The sequence below is a fragment of the Pteropus vampyrus genome, unplaced genomic scaffold (assembly GCF_000151845.1).
Source record: "Pteropus vampyrus isolate Shadow unplaced genomic scaffold, Pvam_2.0 Scaffold208, whole genome shotgun sequence".
In the NCBI taxonomy this organism is placed as follows: domain Eukaryota; kingdom Metazoa; phylum Chordata; class Mammalia; order Chiroptera; family Pteropodidae; genus Pteropus; species Pteropus vampyrus.
In genome coordinates, this window is record NW_011888989.1 from 1,575,225 (window position 1) to 1,597,708 (window position 22,484).

Below are 22,484 nucleotides of genomic sequence, written 5' to 3' on the forward strand. Positions count from 1 at the left end.
CAGTCAGAAATAGATTTTTCTTTATGATAATCATTCCCGACTCACCTGCCCACAGAGGCTGTTGCATCACACTTACCACAACTGAGCAGAGGTACCCCAGAGCCCACGCAAACTGTCAGCAAATCTGCCACGGGGGTGCAGGGTGCAGCAATATAACACCAGCAGATCCTAGAAATTGCTAAATCGCTTGGATAACTCTCATCACCATTTTGCACATTTTAGAGGTAAACTATGTATTTTATAAATAAAGCCTAGAAACAATCTTAAGTGCTTCTCTTTCAATGGATAAGTGGTTTTAAAAAATCAAAAATTTTAAAAAATCTAATGGAAAAAGAATGAGTGTTTCTAGTCCATAGGAATAGTCAATGCAGAAAATGCTTGCATAGAATTACATTGGTAGTTAAATTTTGCCTTGCAGTCCTTGCTTATAGCGACCACCCAAGCCCACCTTCAGGAAGCAAGTCTACGCATAGCCTGTGGAGGCAAAGGGAAAGCAAAGTGTTAATACAACTGCATTCGCCTTAAATCTACATTATCTTTTTTCACAAGTATGTTTTGATAGTGTCAGTTGCTTATGTTTACTCATTTAGGTGTATATCATCATAATAAAAGTAGACTAAAATTTTCGTAACTCATCATACTTTAATTAGATTCATTTAAAAGCAATAATCACTATTCGTTGAGCACTTACTTTATGCATCCTTTAATTTTCACAACTCTTTGAAGTATGTTGTTTATATTTTACATGAAGAAACTAACATGAAGACAAAATAAATAATTTCCCCTAGGCTACACAACCATTAAGAAGTAGAATCAGGGTTCACATTCAAATCCATTTAATTCTGAAGTCCATGTCCTTAAAACCACTTTGCTATACTGCCACACTACCTACAGGAATCCTACATGAATGATCCTTTTACGTGGCAATCAAAAATACTTTTATAAACCATGCTAAGCGAAATAAGTCAGACAGAAAAAGTTAAAAATCACATGATATCACTTATATGTGGGATATAAACGTAAAAGCAACAAATGAACAGGACATACAAACAGAGACTCATGGACATAGACAATAGACTTATGCTTACCAGAGGGTAGGGGGGAGGTGGGAGGGCAGAGGTAGACAGGGTAAAGGGAGTCAAATATGTGGTGACAGAAAGAAATCTAACTATGGGTGGTGAACACCCAGTGTAAATATGCATATGCCTTATTGTTAAAATGTACAGCTGAAAGTTATTAGATTTCGTTAACCATATGTCACCATAAAAATAGGAAGGAAGGAAGGAAAGGAAGGGAGGGAGGGAGGGAGGGAAGGAGGGAGGGAGGAAGGAAGGAAGGAAGGAAGGAAGGAAGAAAGGAAGGAAGGAAGGAAGGAAGGAAGGAAGGAAGAGAAATAAAGAAAAAAGAAAGAAAAAGAAAGAAAGAAAGAAAAAGAAAGAAAATACTTTTATAATGTGGTAACTTCTTTTTGTCTGTTTTTTTTATAAATTTATTTAAATTAATTTCAAATATACAGTACATTGGTTAGACATCTACAATGTTCATAAAACGACCCCTGCAATTGCTCCCTCCCTCCCCTGGCCCTCCACTTAGCCATCATATTAATGCTAACTGCATTCCCTCTACCATGCTCCCCGTGCCCAACTATCAACTACTGATTTGTACTTCTTTAACCCTTCACCCCATTCTCCCAGCCTCCTAACCCCCCTCCCCTCTGTCACCAAATTGTCCACTATATTTGTGAGTCTGTTTTTGATTAGTTCTTTTTGTTCCTTAGATACCACATATAAGTGAAATCATATGGTATCTATCTTTCTCTGTCTGACTTATTTCACTCTAATGTGGCAATTTCTTAAGTTTCAATATTGATATATGAGTTTTTACTCAACTAAGTCAGCCCTATTATCCATAATCATAAACTTCTAAAGCTGGAAAGACTATACAGCCCAATGATGACATTGCTGGGAACACTAAGCTGGTAGGTTAAGATGCAGGACCTCTGATTTTCACCCTAGCAGTGTATTTCCTCCACAAAGGTCTTCTCTGCCTGTCATCTTCACTGTCTGATTTTATCATAGGGGTTTGAATGTTATGCTTTCCAACATTTTTATCAGTACCTGGAATAAGGCAAAGGCAGCATGCTTATCAGAGTTGCACATGACACCAGTGGGGGTGCATAGTTAATATGCTGGATGATAGATTCGGAATTCAAAAGGATGTTAATAAACAGGAACAAACGAGATATAATCTATCAGAAATATGTATAGTCCTACGCTAGGGTCAAAACCAATGACATAAATATAAATGGGGAGCCCAGTTGGACAACAGTTTGTGTGAAAATGGCCAAATTTTTTGTTGACCCCTGCTCAACAGAAGCAAAGATTTTGATGTAGCTATTATGAAAATAAACACATTTTTAAGTCACAGTAATAGAAATATCTTGATGAGATCAAGGTAGGTCATGGTCGCATAATCTCCATGCTGCCCTGATCCTGTCAAGGGTTTTGTGTCCTCTTTTTGTCCAGAGAAGCATTGACAAATTTTGTGTCTATGAGGAATGGTAAAGGGAAATGGAGGAGTCCCACCTGGAGTAGAGTCTAGTGGAAACATGAGAGCTACTCTCCAACATTTAAAGGCTGTTCAGTGGTACAGCTCATGTTGCTAGAAAAGGCAGATCTCACTCCACAGCATGGTTATCAGAGAAAGGCTGAATCTTGTTTTGTAAGCACAACTAACACTTGGAGACTTCTAACCATGCAACAAACTACCTGGAAGAGCTTCTAGTTGCCAAAGTCTGGAAATGTTCACACAAAAGCTGCGTGAACATCCTCAGGCATGGTGTTGGAGAGATTTCTGCATGGGCTAGAACGTGGGATTACTTGATTTCTAAGACATCTTTCAACTTTAAAATTCTATGATCTTCTTTTGTTAGTCCCATTTCGGTCAGTGGTGGAGCCACAAATTAACTATAAGTTTCAGCCCCAAGAGTATCAGAAATACACAGAATCAGTCTTTTCTAAGCCATTATCGGTCAGATAAAGAAAGGTCATGAGTTTCTTATTCCTCACATAATATTCTGAATCTTATGAAACTCCCAGGCGAGAAATTCTCTCCCTTCACCTTTCCTCTATCCCTTAGGTCTCTGAAATAGAAAGTATTTGGAGGCTTAGGTATAAAATCAGGACGAGTGTGTTGGCTGCTTCCCGTCACTGATCATACCCACATGCCTGAGGCAGACAGTCCCCAAGTTCTTAATGTCTTCAAGGAAGAATTCTTGTTTTCCATTTTTTCCTTTCTATGAACCATCCTTTTGGTATTTTTCAAAAAATATTTTCTCTGAATAGTTTGTATCTGACATAGTCACTACATGTATTATTCTATTTATTCAAGATTTAATCCAAATTATTTTCTTTGAAAGAATATAATACTCATACCTCATCCTCGACATTAAGTTCTTCTTCAATCATCTCTGCTTCCATTAACTCAAGAGGATCCTTACGGTCTTGCATGAGGGAGATCTTGACAAAGAGAACACAGAAAATATCTATTGGAAATATAATAGCATTAACACACCTGATACTCCACTGAAAATGACTTGAAACGCTGCTGGTGCTTCTTATCTATAATAATCTACATTACTTCAAAATCCTTTTCAGCTTTCTTTTTTATTATTATTTATGCCTACAGCACCTGGTCTTCCTAGGTGGTCTCCCATCCAAGTACTAACCAGGCCCGAGCCTGCTTAGCTTCCGAGATCAGACATCGGGCTTGTTCAGGGTGGCATGGCCGTAGACCATGGACCATGGCTCCACTGTGTCATGAACTCAGGACTTTCTGCGTGTAAAGCAGACGTGCTAACTGCTACACTAAGGAACCACGTCCTCTTTTCAACTTTCTTGTCCTTTTATATTTCTCACTTAGATTTTTCCCTGTACCATTTTTCACATTCAAATTGAACTGGTGTAGTTCCTCACTATCTAACCTCCTTTTCAGCTCTTCCCCAACTTCTGAGGTGTATACCTCTTAATGAGTCACCTATCTGCCTGATTTCAACAGTCAATAGTGTTTTTATTTCAATGGCTAAACTAAAAGTACCTAGTATAGCACTGAGAACACACTGAATAGGCTTGTGACTGATGACAATAAACAGTCCAAGTTAAATTCGACAGAAATTAATTTTATTAGAGATGGAAAGCAACACCTAAGGACCAAGTTGTTTGTTCAAGAAAGTTCTGCAGTAGCTTCTACACAGAGGAAGCCAATAACAATTTGGGCTTTGTTTTATGCATAAAAAAGGATACTTCCAAAGTAACTCCAAATGTATGTCAAGATAAGAGTGATATTTCAAAGAGCTTTTTAAGTACTATTCATCTCAAAAATAAATAATCCAATTATCTTTGCTGTTGTGGAAATGGATTAGAGACTTTAGTCTCTGTGCAAATAGTCAGACATAATAGGGAGGCAAGAAGATAGGTATAACTACAGGTAAGCCAGTCCTGGGATAGTTCTCGTGGTGATCATATAAGGGGATAAGGAGAGGGTCATATCACTGCAGCCACAATATCCATAATACACAAGTTACCCTTCCTAAAGAAAAGGAAATTACCACAGATGCATGTTATCACCATTTACTATACATGTGCTATACAGGGCTTAGTGCTAGATACTGGAGGTACAAGGAGTGTAAGGTTCCTGACCTGACAGGCCACAGTAGTGCTCAACCCACTATCCAGTGAAGCTGTAAGTATATAATATAAACACTCAGTTATACTCAGTCTGACATTTGTTCAGGGTCAAAAAAATCCATCCTGGCCACTCACAATGCCTCCCTGATTACAAACAAGGTTGAGTCTAAAGCTGGTAGTGCACTCTTGGTTAGTGGTTTTTGTGACATTCATGGGATCTGAGATCCTGGATCAGATAGGATGTGAACAAATAACAAAATAACTGTTTTCATGTTGAGAGCATACTTGACATCTTGGTTCTATTTTACTTTTAATGTAGGGTCTTTTTAAAATACTTTTATGATCCTGCTTTATTGTTACCTATGGGTTAGAGAATTTTAAGATAAAGGTTTATGAGTTTTCAAAGATGAGCATCTTGCATGTAGCTTTTTTTCTTTTCTTTTTTTTTTTTAGATTTGTGGTTTTACTACTTTTCTTTTTTAATGTAAGATCCAGATCTTCGTATTTGGGACTAGTATTTTCTCCAGCAACATTAAGCAGAGCAAGCTCCCCACTAAAAACAGGTGAAAAGAATAATGTACTATTGTTTTCTAAATTAGTTTTACTTCAGACATTAACTTCCACTTTAGGATATGAATCTACTTACCCAAATTTTAGAAAAAAGGGAAGCAATTTAAAATATAAGACTATGTCACTGGTATAATAATTATTTGTTGTTATTTTTATAGGTATTTAGTTTCCCAAATTCACTATGGGAAGGCCCATAAGAGAAGAAGTTCTTGTACTAGGCCGACCAGTAGGCCCAGCCCAGACTGCTCAACTCTCCTGGGTAACTGACAAAAGAAAGAGGCCCATAAGAAATCTGCATCTATTCTATTTTGTGGGGGATAATTAACTCTGGGCTGATTCATGGCTTTTAATTACTTTTCTTTTTCAAAGATCACTTATGACCTAATAGATCTTATTTAAAGGCATTTATAATGAAGAGTTTCTAGATTGCTAAGAATTTAAATTGCATTTGTATATACAAATCTCAGAAGACCTAAGATTCAGGGCCTATATTGTGAAAAGGCACTATAGTTAATGCCTATTTTTACTAGAAAACCCACGTATTATAGAACTAATATGCACTAGGTTCTCCTGGGTGCTTTCCTATAAATTGTCATATTTAGTCTTCATATCTACCAAGTGAAAGAAATGTTTTACTCCCATTTTACTGATTAGAAAACTAAGGCTCTGAGAAGTTAAGCAGATGGCTTAACATCTCACTAGGCTGGGATTCAAACCTAAGTTTATGGAATTTTTGTCATTTACATAAATAATGGTTTAGGAAAGATGCATGCATATGCAGAAAAGTTAGACGTTTACCGTTTCTAAAATGGAATCTTGAATCTCTCGGGATTTCACTTGGTTCTGTGCATGGAGGACGGCATCATGGACAGTCAAAAAGAATATGTCTTTTCTGTTATCATTAAAAAAACCACATTTCTCCAGCTTTTCTATCACATGATCTTCAAAAGAAAGAGAGAATGTTTAGCCTCTAGGAAAAGATATTTTTGTAATATCAACCAATACTAAGCTTCTGTAGCATCTCCTTTTAATTCCTTTTTCTCATTTCAAAACTGTGCCCGTGCTCTAACTGGAGTTTGTTTTCTGGTGGCACATGGCATGGTTTACCATAACTGATTGTAGTAAACAGCCTTGGTTCCTGACCAGGTCCCTTTTGTCAGGGTCCCATCCTCCAGCTGCTGTGAGCTTGGCTGCTAATGGTTCACAGCTGTGGCCTTCTCTGGAGAACTTTCCTGGGCCTTTGGGAGCTACCTCACCTGAAAAGACCTGGGAGGTTACATTCTCACTCTTGGGCGGCCTACAGCCACTGACGGACTGATATGGGGGTAAAAAGGCCAGCTCACTGGCATCAAAAAGGAATAACCCTCTGGTGCTCTTCCCATTGTGTGCTCCTTGTGAAATCAGGCTACGGTAGACTTTTGCAACCATATCTTTGTTCAGCTTCTTCCCCTGCCCTGTCCTGCTCCCCTCACTCCTTCATGAATTTTTCCAGATTTCACTCTCTCAATAAATCACTTATACAAGAATCCTTATCCCAGTCTCTGCTTCTAGAGAACTCAGCCTAAGCACTAGTATTTTCCTACACACGTATACATAGACAGACACAGAATCATACCCTGGAGGATCCTCCAGTTTTAAGGGGTCTAAGTCATCTCCAGCTCTGCCCTCCCATCATAATTCTTCCCCATTGACCAGCACTGCTGTCAGGACGTAGGTTTCCATGCATTACCAGTTCTATGGCACAAATTGGAAGTAATACCTTTTTTAGGTTCAAAAAGGCCCTCAGTGAATGAGTAGAGTTTCTGTTTGTGGAGATGAAAAATTTTGGAAATAGACAGTTGTGATGGTTGCACAACATTGTAAGTGTATTTAATGCCACTGAATTAATTGTATACTTGAATGTGACGAACATGGCAAATTTTATTATACATTTTTTATCACAATAAAAAAAATATTTTTTTTTAAAGGTTTTGGTCATGATGTAGCTACATTCCAAGGTAGGAGAAAGGACTTAGGGATAAGTCTTATAGATAGATACATCCACATGCGCATTTACCTTGAAGCGATGCAAAGTACACATTTACATCAATTCTTTGGAATTCTTTGACGATCTAAAAATTTTAAAAGGAAAATTTGAGTAACTATCTGTCCATAATTTAGCAGCATTCAGCTACTTGCTCAGGAGTAACTTCAGTATTTTCATGGTTAATCAGGACTTTGATGAAAGTTCATTATCAGAAAACAACAGATGTTTTCAACCTACAGTGAAGATATGATTAGGGATAAAAAGACTGTTATCTCAGGATGTGGCAACATCCAGTGCTCAGTAGTGCAGCACTCAATAGCACAAAGGTGCTTAGTAAATATTTGTGGAAGGAAGAAAAGAAGGGAGTACGGGAGGCTTCCTAATATAACCCCTGCAGATCAGAGACAAGAGTACGAGTTTATATCTTTGAGTGGAAGATATATGGGTGCAGATAGGTGACCACCAGATTCCGAGTGTAAAAAGGGACCAAGGGCTCTGTGTTTTGACTGTATCAGTGTCAGTATCCTGATTGTGATTATGTACAATAGTTTCGTAAGATATCAGCATTGGGAGAAAGTCAGTAAGGGTTACAGAGGATCTCTCTGTATTATATTTTACAACTTCATGGGAATCGCAATTATCTCAGAATGAAAAGTTTAATATCAAAATTCAAGATACAAGACCTATGGGCAATAATAAAATAGAACCTCACAATCCATATGCCTTATTGTAACCCATATCACACTTACAATTAACTACACATTATCTGTCTTCCCTGCTAGATCATAAACCCCATATTAGACTAGGGTAGACCACAGGTCCAGCTGGAACGGTCCTGGAACAGTCCTGGTTTATACCTGTTGTCTCAGTGTGGTGGGTTAGATTGCTATTCAGCAAATGTTAACTCCTCTCCCCTTAAGAAAGAGTATACTTCCTGGCAACATGGGTTTGTGCTTGGCTGTGGGGTTTCTTTGGCTACTAGAACACTAGCAGGTATGATGTCAGTGATGCTTTAAGAGGTACTGTGTTTCCACTTCTTTGCTTGTGCTCTTGCGATTCACTGTGTGAGGACATGCCCCGGGTGGCTTCCGATCTAAAGGGAATGTGCAGACCTGTGGAAACCTGTACATAACCTGAAGCCTGGAACCAAGCCCAGCCAACCTTCAGCCTGAAGCAGAGCTTTTCCACTCAACCTACAGACACATGAGCAAGACACATTAATGACTGTTGTAAGCTGCTTACTTTTGGGTGGTATTATGCAGCATTATTATGACAATAGCTGACCAGTTCACTCAGCACAACTAATAGTGCTCACTTTCATTCTCAAAAGTGTCCCGGGTTAGATGATAAATTATCTAATTACCCAAGGTCAGTCCATATCTACCTTTTTCATCACTTTAATTCCAGCACCTAAAACAGTACTGGCACATTCAGTATTGGCACAGAGAATGTGCTCAATAAATATGCTGGGTTAAATTGAAATAGAAGAAGAAGAAGAGGAAGGAGGAAGGAGGAAGGAAGAGAAGAAGAAGAAGGAAGAGGAAGAGGAGGAGGAGGAAGAAGAGGAGAAGGAGTGGGGAGACGGGGAGGGAGAAGAAGAAGAGGAGGAGGAGAAGGAGAAGAAGAAGAAGAGGAGGAGGAGGAGGAGGAAGAAGAGGAAAGGTCAAGACCTCTATGCAAATATAAAGTTTGGAGTTTTCATAAATGTCATTACAGCACTTGAAATCAATTATTTGTTAGGTGTGGAAAATATTTTGGCATTAAACATTAAGACTCTTCTCAAAAGTAATTCATTAAACACTTTGGCCAACACAATCTACAATGCATTTGAGCCAATGCCTAGAGTGAAATGCACGATGAAGAACAAGAGTATGTTCTCAGATAAGCTAATAACCAGGTCTCCTAAGAGAACTGGAAGAGAGACTGTCAGCATTTTCTCACACTCCTTAGTCAAATATCTCTCTTCCACTTTACCTGCTAATTTCCCTCACCCTGGAATCATTTCCTGCCCTTGGAAAGGTAGCCAAGAAGCCCCAGCTAAGCTAAACCTCAGATAAGGGTCAGTTTCATATTATTACATCTCATTGTTGATGCCTTGAACCTGCTTACTTTTTTGCCTGATTTTCTTGATACTTACCTGAAGCTTTACCTAAACTTGACATTCCTGGTCAAGTCGGTACCCTAGTTAGTCTGCTTTGGAGCACTTGGTATAGTTGTTATTTAAAAGATTACTTAATGTTTACCTTTCCCTCTAGAATGCTTAGTCCCATAAGGATAAGCACTATGACTACTTCATCCTTTGTCTCTTGTGCCCGGCTAAGTACTTGGCACATATTAGGCATTTCACATGTATTTGCTGAAAGACTGAACTCGAGCTTGCATAACTTGTGTCTGATATTATGAATGTTCCTGTCCTACAGGCTTCTCAACCCTTTGACTTCCCAGATGCTCTAACCTCTTAATAATATGTGTCTTTTCCAGTCCTACCATGTACTTGGTATTCCTCATTCTGCTACTGTTCACATAACAAATAAAAACATAATGCTTAACTTAAACTTTTGCCCATTTTTCCTTCTTATATTCCATTATCTACATATTCTCGGGAAAACAAAACATAATAAATATTAATATTTGCTGAGAGATCATTGTGTGCCAGATGCTCTTCTAAACCATATAAATATATACATATACACACATACACATATATATTTAATCTTCAAAAAAAAAAACCTATGAAGTAGGTCCCATCATTATCCTCATATTACAGATGAAGAAATTGAGGTACAGATAGATTAAGCAACTTGCCCATACTCACACTACAGCAAGTGGTAGAGCCAGGATTCAACCCCAGATAGTCTGGCTCCATAGCCTGTGCTTTAAAATATGACAATCTATTGCAAAAGCATTCCCATAGAAAAATTACAGAGCCCATGCAATCAATCATCTTTCTGCAAGACTGGGCAACCCATATCATTTTACTATTGCCAAAGCTCCAAATCTATAATTAAAACACCAGAAACTTACCACTCGCAATGATCTTACTCCAACAACATCCAAGAAAGATACAGCTCCACCGTCAAGCACAAGGCTATGGATTGGCACTTTGGGAACATTCACTTTCACTGGAATCTCAGAATTCCAATCCACTTGAAACTCTATTTCCTTGGTTGGGATATCAAGTTCTTCTGGATCCTCAATATCTTCATCAGGCTCAAAAGCATTATTCGTTGTACCAGCATCACTTATAATACCATTCTAAACAAAGAAAATACTGCCACCTTAATTGCCAATGACTTGGGATGTCTTTCAACAATTCATTTCAAATTACTTAAAAGTCCTGCACACTGTTCCTTGGTAAGCAAAACATCAAGGGGAAGAACTCTTAAGGAATGAGGTTCACCTCAGTCCAAACTTTGATGTTCTCTAGGAAGAAAAATAGAAGAGCAGAGGAGCCAGGAAACTTGATTTCTGGAAGATTATGGAACTTGGCCAAGAGATACATTGGCAGGAAAGTCTGAATAAAAGGTAATAGTTCTAAAAGGTTATGAACTTACTGCCTTCTATTACAATTTTCAGGCATTAAATTAGCACTCGTTTTGTTCCTTTCAGTAAAAATAAGGTTTATTTCATGATTAAAAAAAATAATAATCACACCCTGTGTTTCCAAGGAACTCTGCTGATTTAATTTATTTTGTCCCATACCCTCTTGCCTAAAAGAACAACTCAGCCATTCTCTGACAAATGTATGTCATCTGCCTGTACATATCTGGGTACCAAAAGGGATAGATTTAATTTTAGACTATCTAACTGATTTCATTTTCACCTGAGAAAGGAAAGAATTTAAAGGGGATATGAAAGATATTGCCTCACCTTTGTTGCTCTTAATTGACCTTTTTTGATGAGTTTCTGTATTTTCCTCAATGCTTTCAGCCTCTTATTGTACACTCTAATGGCATCAAACCCAACCTTTGAAAATAAATATCAGGTTACTAAAAACATCTGTTTCCTAATGTTCATTAATGGCAATTGCTACCTGGAAAGGGATTTCTCAAGTGATACTACTCCTTGAGACATTCTGCCAAATAAGAAATTCTGAGGTCTGCTGGAGGTCTCCTCCACCAGGCCACCCTATCTCACCCACCTGAGAGATGCAAGGAAGACAGTAGCATATTAAAGATTCCAAGACCGTGAAAAACAAAACAGCAACAAAAATATCTTTTTTAGCTTTAAGACTATGTTTTCCAAATTTCCTTGACATTACAGAGCCTTTTTTTCTTTTTAATTGCAAAACCTATGAATATGCCCCTGAACCAGTTCACCCTAGAGCTCACTAGGTAAAACACTGATCTAGAGGCAAAACCCAATTTTGAGGCATGGAGTAGAATTCTAGACCAGATTTTCCTGCTTCCATGTTCCACTTATACTTTTTAACCCTTTACTCCAACTGGGCAATCATCCCCCAATACATATTTCTACCTTTTCCTCTCATCTTACATAGTTCTCAAATACCTGATATAATTTCATTCCTTTTGCCCAACTGCCACATAAAGCTTGATGAGTCCAACTGACGTGGATTGTTCTCTTCTATGAACTCTTAACACATACTGTCCATACTATTCACTTGGAATTTACTCAAACTCTGTCTAGAGGCAACTCATGTTTTTGTACAGCATAGTTATCGCTACCTGGAGTTTAATGTATGTGTGGTTGTTTTTTTCCTTTCTCTAATAGATTGTAAGTTATTTGAAGGCAAGGATGTTATAATTCTTAATTATACAAAGGGAAAAGGGTAGAGAGCCTTATGCCCCGCTTTGAGTTCAATAAATACCTGTAGAATGAATGAAGTTTCAAAAGAGGTTAAGAATCATATTTCTAAGGATAAAATACTTACTGTGGACTTGATACATTTTTTAAAACCATCGACGTTGCCATAAAAAATAGGACTAGAAAACCTGAGAATCTTCATTCCTTCAGGTTCTTCAATCTAACATTAAAAAAATTGAGGTTAAATTATTTCATGCTTCAAACATTCAATTAAATTTCTGGCTATTCAGCTTAGAGCTGAGATGCAATTGCTCAGAGGAGCTGGGCAGCAGCACTCAACTTTCCTTAAATAGGGTCTTCATCCCAGTTGGGAGGCAGTATGTTACCCAAATTCCTGAATCTTCACAGTCTATAGAACAAGGGTGCCCAACCCCAGGATTCCAGACCAGTACCAGTCTGTAGCCTGTTAGGAACCGGGCCACACAGGTTCCTAACAGCCTGAGCAGCAGGCTGGGAAGCAAGCGAAAGAAGCTTCATCTCTATTTGCAGCTGCTCCCCAGAGCTAGCATCACCGCCTCAGCTCCACCTCAGGTCATCAGGCATTAGATTGTCACAGGAGCAACAGCCTCTGGTGCCAAAGAGGTTGAGGACCGGTGCCATAGAAGGTCAGGTTAGAAAGGGCCTTAGAAAGCAATTATTCAACCCTCTGATTTCATGATGAAGAAACAGGCTCCGAATGATGACACGAGTTGCCTCAGGTTCATACCACTGGCCCTTTCTTTCCCCCTAAAATTCTCTTAAAATAAGAAAAGAAAAGTAGCAAAAGCAAGAGGATCTGCAGGAACTGAGGCCAACGATGTCATTTGCTTGTTCTTACCCTGACACAGAGTGACCAGACCAAAGTAAAACCCATAGAATCACTGGCCTTTCTAGTCTTTAGGAATCATAACAATTTGAGTCCAGCAAGGTCAGAGGAGAAGACTGAGGCCCTGAGAGGCTCGTAGAGAGATAGAACTCGATTCAACTGGAAATAATTGAATTTTTAAAAATTCCTCTTATAGTGGTTTGAAATTAAAATTACATTCAATTAGCATGGACAAAATTCATGTAAACCATGCATATCAGAGGGCACATTGAGTTAAAAGTTTTCATGATACCCCAGTGAACTTCTGGAATTTCCTGACAGAAGCCCCTCCTTTACCTCTCTTGTCCCTAACAGACTGGAAGAGAACTATGTGATCCTGGAATATCCAGGCTAGCAAGCCTAAGTCCAGCACGCGTCTCTCAGAGGCACTCACATTTTTGTAGTTCTTGGTACTTTTGTAAATGTCTGTGCTCGGGATACTTCCAAGGCCATTCCAAGAGGGACTAAAAGAAAAATTAAGGTCAGGATTTCTTAGAACGGGCATATTTTGGAATAAAAAGTTAGAAGAAATAACAAATGCTAAAGAGCCCATCATTCTGATGTTTTTGGACTCTGTCTTTATTGCAGATGACATTTTCCTATAGCTAATTCTGAAATGAACATCTGGTGTTTGTGTGGAACTGGAGGAAAAGGAGGAAACGTGACTCTTCCTGATGGCCGAGAGAAATAATGAGCATCATACTTCCATGAGTATAACACATTATAGGATAAGCAGAGAGCTTTCACACCTGTTAAACCTTATCTAACATAACCCTGAAGGTCAGCAGTATGATCCTCATTTTTACTGGTGAGTAAACTAAGGTTCAGAGAAGTCGGAAAAGGCCCCAGAGGTCACAGGCAGCCCAGCTTCTATCTTTAACGCACTGGTTTACAGTGCCGGGCACTGTGCCTGGAGCTTACCAGTGAGTTATTGCAACTTTATGATGAAGTATGGAGAGTCTACGGTGATCAAATTAGTTTCATTTTATAGAAATAAGAATGTAGGAAGACTAAAAATAAGTCCTTCCCATTTCCTGTTCCTAATGAAATCAAATAAATTCCATGGTTCTTCAAGTGTGACCAGGGACATATGCTAAGTGCAATTCCTGAAGAAAGAGTATCTGTTTGGGGTACTCTCAGCAAAGTGCTCTCTGCATCAGCCTTATAATTATTGGATATTAAATACTGTGGAGGATACTGCTTTTTGTTAGCTAAAAGCCTAGTTAAACAAAATTAGTAGCTAAAACGTGTCACAGCTTATTGTGCTGTGCTGATTTTTAACTTAAAGCTCATAAACTATATAGTCTCTCTCTACAGAATCCTTCTTTCCCAACCATACCCACACAAGAAAAAGTAAACACTGAGGCATGCAGAGCACGAGAGACAGCCTCTTTTAAGGACAGTTACTGAGTTATTTTACAGAAGCAAACTGGGCACTTTGAGAGCTTGTAAACTCTTTCGGGACCTTGGGCACCATTTAAGGGCACCGAGGCAGTAAACATAAGCCTTTTGTAGGCTCCAACACTTCAAGGGAGGGAAGACAGAAGAGAAGAACTACTTATGGAACAGGAAAGGTGGGCTTATGCTGAACTGAAAACCATGTTGATGTTTTTCCAGGTTTTTTTCCTTCACCACCCAAGCACAGGCAGAGAAGAGGCCAGAAGTCTAGAAAGATAAGTTTTGAGGAAGGAGAGAAGCCCTATTCCCGTCTCTGTTCAGACAATTTCTTAGACCCAGAAGAGGACACAACAAAAGCCTCTCAAGAGCCAAAACAAAATCAACAAAAAACATACCTCTGCAGGCTGCCTAGCAAATGATTTTCCATTACTTTAAGCTGTGTCTTTGCTGCTTTCACTCTGCAGATGATCTGATTGTTTTCTTCATAATTATGTGGCTTATTGGGTACATGCCTTATTTGGCTACAATTAACTGTTTTAAAGTCTGTTCTGAGTTACATGACTTCTAGGTTACTAGCTTCAAAAGAAGATGAGCTATAATATATTTAGCAACTATCTTATCTCAAGCCTTGGGCCCAGTGCTTCACAGACCATCTCATTTAAAAAAAAAAAACAAAACTGCAAACCAACCTCAGTTTTTTGCTGAATCATTTATCTTTTGGTCTTACCATGACTAGGAAGAGAGCACCAGCAGTAGGACAGGGGACTAAGTGCATAGATTTTGGGGTGAGATACATCTGAGTTCAAATCCTGCTCTTCCACTTACTAGCTACATGACCTTGGAGAAGGTTCTTAACCTTTCTGAGCTTCAATTTTCTTACCTGTTTAATGAAAATAATAAAACCTACTCACAGGCTTTTTTTTTTTTTTAAGATTAAGTCTGATAATGTGTGCTTAACTCTAGAAGCATTCAATATACAGTAACTATATAATGGAGTGATTTTACTATATCAAAATGACATAAGAAATCTCAGAGTGTGTTGTCCTGTTTACAGGTAACCTGGGTCTCATATTACTCACAACTGAACTCTCAGGACCACAGTCAGTAATCCAAACACGAGGCCAGCTAGTAAACCGAGGTCCAGCCCCAGAATGATGGACACTATGCACGTAAACACCCAGATAACCTAGAAAAAAAAGAAATAAAAAGAATCATATTAATTCATTATGTACCATCAGGTGAGAGATTACTTGTAAAAAATAAAATAAAATCAATTGTCCACAAACAAATTACAGTTGATCCTTGTACAACACAGGTTTGGACTGCACGGGTATACTTATACGTGAATTTTTTTCAGTAAATACTGTAAATGTATTTTCCTTATTATTTTCTTAACATTTTCTTTACTATATTTCTTTCTTATAAGAATACAGTATATAATACAAATAACATACAAAATGTGTTAATCTACTATTTATGTTATCGGTAAAGCTTCTAGTCAACAGCAGGCTATTATTAGTAGGTAAGTTTTTGGGGAGTCAAGGTTATACGTGGAATTTTCACTGTGGGAGGGGGTTGGTGCCCCAATCAGATCATCTGCGGAGTGAAAGCAGCAAAGACACAGCTTAAAGTTGTTGCCAGGTTGACTATACAGTTTTTGTCTTAAATGTTCTGATTTCATTTCATATTTAAGTGGAAGTGGAAATTGGACTTCCCAATAAAGACCAACTGTCTTATTTAAATATTTTTTTTATTTAATTTTTGAATAGTGTATTGACATAGTTCAAAATGAAATTACTATCAAAAGAGTGTGCGGTAAAAAATCTTACTTGCAACCCTCTCCCTTCTTCACCTACTCCCAACATCCCTCCCTACTTGTATCCTCTTCTGTTTCTCTCTTTGAATGTGTTCGTGTACACAAACACATACACACTTTTCACCAGCAAAAGTTTTTGCAAGTACAAACAAATATGACTACGAAGCATGTCTTTTAGTGTATTAGAAGCACTATTTTATTCTGCACTGGTCTCTTTTTTTCACTTAATTTGTCTTGGAAATCTTTTCATATTGATATATAGGAAGTTTTCTCATTTTTTTTCATCTGTTCTAGTTAATCAGAGCATAACTCTAAAGAATTTAGCTTCTGGTTTTTATAATTCCTCAGAGCAGTTGTGAAGGTTGCTGTGGTCAAAATTATAACCAACACCGTTTTTGTATTTTGCTTTTGCTTTGTTTTGTGTTTTGTTTTGTTTGTCCTTCTAAATTAGAGGGTTTTGTTGTTGTTGTTGTTGTTTAATTTGTTTGTCTTTGACTCTAGAAGGCCAATGGTATATGAATGAGCTCCAATGGGATTTTTGCTGGAAATGGATCTTCCCAGAGATACAGGACCTTCAAAAACACAGTTCACATGGAAGACTTCTGCCTTCGGCTCCCAAAATGTAAGACTTAGGAGATAAGGGATCATAATGATATGGCAGGAAACACTATAACCAAATCTTATTTCAGAGAAAAATGGGTGACTTACAGCATCAATCTTATTCTGCCTCCACAGACGAGGAACATCACACACCTGCATAAACATCCCTTTCAGGTTGGCAATTACAACAGCTGCCAAGACTGACTGCCAAAAGAGACAGAGAAGCCTGTGTTATTTAGGGGAATGGTTTTCCATGTGATGATTTATAAATCTCTTGTTATTTCTCCAGTGGCAGAGCAGGGAAATTATGCAATCAGTATACCGTGAAGCAGGATTATACCTTCTGCAGGGGTTCCAGCAGCTTCCCCAAGGCAACAATGGCGATCATCACAATCCCAGCCGAGATGATGCCAGCAATCTGAAAGACACACATCTCCCGTGAACAAAATTCTTTCTCCCTCATGTTGCCCAGCTTGCTGGATGTGCATGTCAGAGAGCCTGTTCATGGTTGCTCTTGACACTTTCTGACCTCCCCACTTTTGTTCAATACTGTTGAGAGAAATGAGAATTATTTGCTAAAATTCTACAAAGCTGAAGAAAAATGGAAACTGTATATATAGTAGCTAAGGCAGAAAAATTAGAGAAAATGTGGAGACTGTGTCCGTTTGAGTAAAGTCAGTTTGACCTGTGCTTCATTTGGATACACGAGACCTCTAGTTTAGTGTCAGTTCAGGAGGCCAAACTTCTAATTATTTGCCATACCAGGAAACATGGACCATCCCTCTCCTCCAACAACAGATCACGATGATGTTTTGGGGGAAAAAAATTCTCATAGCACATATCTGATTATTCCGCACTATTGAATCAGCAGCTGTAATAGCAATTCTGATAACACTCTGTACTTGTAGCACATGGTTGCCACCAAGGTCTCAGAGAAAATGAATTTACCAGTCCTATTGCAAACTTGAAATGCCACATGAGCCTACTGAAAGATGGGACTATGTTCCCTGCTTCCTCTAACAGTTGCAACAGATGCAGACTCAGAAATTTGCCCTCTGTAGCCTTAGTGATAAAAGGCAATAGCAAGGATAAAGGAAACTTCAGGAACTTTACCTTCACTGGCAAAAAAAATCTCTCCTAAAATCCATATATAGTTAGGAGAGAGTCTGAGAGGGTAGGGACTATTCTCTGGTTTGATTAGAGCACAAATGAATTCTCTGTTGAGACAGCTGAGGCATGGCTGAGGTGAAGACTAGGAGCTCTGAAACAAAGGAGAAAAGGAGACAGGAAACCAGAAGCAAAGCAATCAGAAAGGGAGCAACAGGGAAGGTTGTATTGGGCACGAGTACTGCCTAGTAAGATGCTTGAGTTAAAGGAGACAGATAAAAATTTTAAGGAAGTTTCACAGTCACACTCCTTCACTCCACCTGGCAAATTGATCATGCTCAGAGTATAGCTAGGTCAACCTGAGGCACTACTATTTATATGATGATGTACTAAAAAGTTTGCTTCAATCATCTAGATCCCTTCTCCTAGGAAGGTTTTTACCTCCTAGCACCACAGCTCCAGATTCCCAGTACCTTGGTGAGCTTTCCATTCTCCTCTCTAAGCCGAGAAGCTAATATCCCCACCACCTCCCCACTCTGTTCCTTTCTTCCTTTTGTCCATGTAACTGCTCAACCAATATTTATTGTCTATCATGAGCCACCTGCATCTCATTGTGGATGTAGGACTCTATGAATCAGTGAGAGATATGGAAAGATTAGGGGACAGGGACCACAGCCAGCTGCCCAACTCATGCCAGGTGGACGGCCACCTAGTCATCAAGTATATGTAATAATAAGCCTCCAATCATGTGAACTAAGACTAATTTTGGTTACTATATTAAAATCTGTGAGGGGCCCTTTAATTGTACTTTATAAGCATGGTTCGTGAGAAATGCTATAGATTTTTTATCTATGAGCAGATTTAATTACTAGAAAATTAATTATTCTGTTAAGTAAGAGGATAATCAGAGCTAGAGAATAGTTTGTAATCAGAATTCCTTTTTCATGAATCAGTAGGAGTCAGATGAGGGTGAGAGAAAAAACAGGTTGCGAAGTTGAGCTTTTCTACAATATGTAGATATGCTAGAAACAGTTCATGTCCACTGGCACTCAATGTTCTGTTCTGTCATTCAGCGAATATATGCTGAGTGCTTCTGTGTCAGGTACAATATGTGTATCATAGGTACTAAGACACTGTTCTTACCTTGAGGAGTTAATGACTGGAACCATGACCATTTATAAGTATGTATGTGCCAGGACTTTATGAACATTTTCTTATTTAATCTTCACAACATCCCTATGAGGTAGATATAATTATCATGCCCATTCTACAGATGCTGAAGCTGAGGCTCCAACAGAAAAGCAAATGTGAGAAGCCACACAACAAGAGAAGACTTGCCAGTTCGTTTGGTCACGAGTGCCTGGGTTTCAATCTAGGCACTAAGACTTTTAGCCCCAGAACTTAGTATACATTCCAGTAATTAAATATCAAGCCATTTCTGTGCTTGTTTAATTTCATACTGAAATCTGGCATCCTTCACTCCTAAATATAATACACGCCAGTGTGTGGCAGTGGGTATTACCTTACCAGAACACTATTATCCCCAAATACTCTGCCAAAGAATCACTTTACATGGGCATTCTTATTGAGGCGTCCAGCCTGTGCCTTATTTGAGCCTGGAGGTGAAAGCAGGACAGTGGACATCAGCAGCTGGGGCTCTGCCTGCACCCTCTTACAGCCATGTGCCTGGGGAGCTTGTCAATGCTCAAATGAAAGCAGCAGAAACTTTCACTGCTGACAGCTGCCCTTAAACATGGATGTAGCTTTGGAAATCACCTCTGACCTCTTCCCCTTGACCACAGGTCTCTGGTTATGCCTTCTGGTATGGGCTGTATTGTTTTACTTTCTCCCTTACAGCTAGAAATGTTGGCAAAAGAAAAAAAAAAAAAAGAATAAAAAAGCCCTCAATTTTAAAAAGAAAAATTCTGAAAATTAAAATTAAATTTTCATTCAACAAGAGCCAAGAAATTTGAAGAGGCTTATTCTTCCAGCCCTGTCACAAAGATTCATTATAAATGGGAAAGGAGCATCACATGTACCTTGAGGACAATTAAAGCTCTCCCTGAACAAGCCACTTTGGAAGTCATTAGTTTCTCAGTCATTCTCTTTTATACTTATTTGTAGTGTCTCTGACTTAAAAATCCTGTTTGAAGAGCGTGTGTGTGTGTGTGTGTGTGTGTGTGTGTGTGTGTTAAACCATTTACTTTGGATTTGTTCTCCTTTGTAGTCTTGACGTACGTTTTACTCTTAAATAATAGCTTTCTCTGTGTTGAGAGGAGAAAACTCTCCAGGCATAAGAGAAACATAATTCCCAAGCCTACCCCTTGCTCCATCCACTTGGTTTGGCATCTCTGAAGCCATGTCTGGCTGGAGAGGATGGCCTTTGAGAATGACTCCTGAGTTTTCTGGACAATTAAAGGAGGGGTTGTCCAGAGATAAACTGAGATGCAGGTTTTGGGGTCACCTTGTGAAAGCAACAACTTAAAACCACATATAAAAGGCAAGGTTAAATCCACATTCAGAATTACAGGTACAAAAATCTTACTCAGGAAGAAATGTCAGAATGTTACAACAAAAATATTCTTGGCTAGCAGACTGTCATTCTGTGGGACCAAAAGCCTCTGGAGAAAGTTCCTGATGCTCGTAAAGGAAATGTAAATAGACGCTTTTAATTTTTCTGAAAATACAATAACCTCACTAAGCCATGAATGTGCTTTTACCAGGCCTTCTTTATCCCCAGATAACAAATTGATAAGAATCAGCACTCTTTATTAATGATTCTTTGTCTATTGTGATTGTCCCTGGAAAAGCAGGTAAGTGTAACTGTCTGCCAGCTCAGCACTGACATGAAGAGATTTGAGAATTGCTGCTTCAGAAAACCATAAATGTTGTAGTTTAACAGGTTTTCGTCGAGGGAGAAAAAATGGGGGCCCCCAGTGGAACCAGATCAGGAAGCAGGTCACTCTTCTCAAAGGCTAGCTGTCCTGCTTGGTTCTCGTGCAGTCCTTTCTGAGCCACCATTCCCCTGAGTCATTCTTTGCAGGAGATGGATATTACCATGCTGTCGTTCCATACCTGTGTCTTTCCCCCAGTGCTCTCCTGGACAGCGGTGCGGGACAGGGCAGTGGTGGCCACAAAACACGAGAAGAACCCCGAGAAGATGTTGCTGATCCCAAAGGCAACGAATTCCTAAGGGAGAGACTGGATGATAGTGATGCTACAAATATAATTTTGGCAAGACCCTCACCAAGTGTTTAAGGAAGAACGTTAGGAAATCACACTCCCAAACCTGCCTGGCCTGGTAGTCCCAATTTAATTTTTACCATGAAAGGTACCTGGAGGTCTTGAAAGACATCAGGATTTGGGGGTCCTTAGAGCCTAAGAGAGGCCTCCCTGCTCTCAATCGTTTTTAAGATTAATGAGGAATAGTAACTGATCTTTTGTTAAAATGCTTATTTCACTTCCTGGTGAGTGGCATACCTGCTGTAGCTCTCACATAAAACTTTTTTCTGCTCTCACATAAAGTGTTTTCTCTGTGGTTCAATATTTGCTATAAAGGATATGACTAGGAGAGCTATTATTTTGCTTGATCACTAATCATTTAACTGTTATAATTGCTATGCTGTGTTTTCAGAAACATACCATAACTAGATCTCTGAGGTCACCTGGCAGTGTATCACATGCCTACAAAAATTGTCCTGTGTACATTAACTGCATAGTGAATCACCTCAATTTAAAGTGGCCACAACTATTATTAACAGCATTTGTTGCACCATTTTTGCCATATTATAGCTGTCATTAAAAAAAAAAATGACCAGGAAACATGGGATTACATGAAGAATTTTTATTCTGACCTAATATGTTAACTTTAAATGTTATTTATGACCTGACTGAATTAACTCTTAAAATTTGGATGACTTCAACTTATGTCTTAAAAAGTAACATGATGCCGCATGCATATTTTAAAATAATTTCAAATCAGCTCGCATAAGAGGGAAACCAACTCAATAAAGACTGGTGGAAGAAACCAATCTCTTCTTTAGCAGACAACAAAATCTTTTCCATTTATTTATTTTTTCTTATGTTCAGCCCTACAAAACCATTTCAGCAAAAGGATGATCATACCTGGTTCCCATCGATGGTATAATCATACTTGATGGCGTATACTTTTCCTACAGATACTGCAATAGCATAAGCCACCACAGCAATGGAAAATGATGCAGCCAGCATCTCAGAAAACAAGCTCACAGATGGCAGTGCAGGAGGCAAGAACCTAGTGAGTTTTCAAATGAGAAATACTGTGAAGATTTTTGACCATAATCCTCTTTTCCCACCTCACCAAATGGTAATCGACCCAGCCACAAGCTAGACGTGAAAGTACTTGATCCAATGGGGCAAAAACACATGGGTATAAGTGGTAGCATCTGCTTTTATAATTTTTAATCAAAAGTTGGTGCCATCTCACTGGCCGACTTCTTTGTCTCCTACTGAGAGCCTATAAATGATGCCTCATTTGTATCTCTGACATGAATAAACCTGTCATTACTGATTCTTCAATATCATACAATCCCATGCCATGCCCTTTCACACAATAATGTTTCTCCTTACATAATT

The 22,484-nt window shown here is 38.7% G+C and overlaps 1 protein-coding gene, 1 long non-coding RNA gene and 1 pseudogene across 2 annotated transcripts in view; 1 reads left to right on the forward strand and 2 right to left on the reverse strand.

Moving 5' to 3' along the window:
* Nucleotides 1-341: 341 nt before the first annotated feature.
* Nucleotides 342-22,484, reverse strand: part of SLC26A4 (solute carrier family 26 member 4) — a 39,883-nt gene continuing 17,740 nt past the window's right edge. Inside the window, exons 8-20 of the mRNA XM_011372491.1 lie at nucleotides 21,996-22,143; nucleotides 20,946-21,059; nucleotides 17,104-17,181; nucleotides 16,872-16,967; nucleotides 15,427-15,533; nucleotides 13,344-13,413; nucleotides 12,173-12,265; nucleotides 11,152-11,247; nucleotides 10,306-10,536; nucleotides 7,312-7,366; nucleotides 6,054-6,196; nucleotides 3,435-3,518; nucleotides 342-474 (exon numbers count right to left, since the gene is read on the reverse strand). Coding sequence (XP_011370793.1) covers nucleotides 451-474; nucleotides 3,435-3,518; nucleotides 6,054-6,196; nucleotides 7,312-7,366; nucleotides 10,306-10,536; nucleotides 11,152-11,247; nucleotides 12,173-12,265; nucleotides 13,344-13,413; nucleotides 15,427-15,533; nucleotides 16,872-16,967; nucleotides 17,104-17,181; nucleotides 20,946-21,059; nucleotides 21,996-22,143 — 1,339 coding nt within the window. The 3' untranslated portion in view covers nucleotides 342-450. The remainder of the gene's footprint in view (nucleotides 475-3,434; nucleotides 3,519-6,053; nucleotides 6,197-7,311; nucleotides 7,367-10,305; nucleotides 10,537-11,151; nucleotides 11,248-12,172; nucleotides 12,266-13,343; nucleotides 13,414-15,426; nucleotides 15,534-16,871; nucleotides 16,968-17,103; nucleotides 17,182-20,945; nucleotides 21,060-21,995; nucleotides 22,144-22,484) is intronic.
* LOC111747036 lies at nucleotides 3,679-3,794 on the reverse strand (annotated as a pseudogene).
* LOC111747005 lies at nucleotides 13,544-18,135 on the forward strand. The gene is made up of 3 exons (XR_002783355.1): nucleotides 13,544-13,757; nucleotides 16,665-16,785; nucleotides 16,899-18,135. It is a non-coding gene; the product is annotated as an uncharacterized LOC111747005 (long non-coding RNA).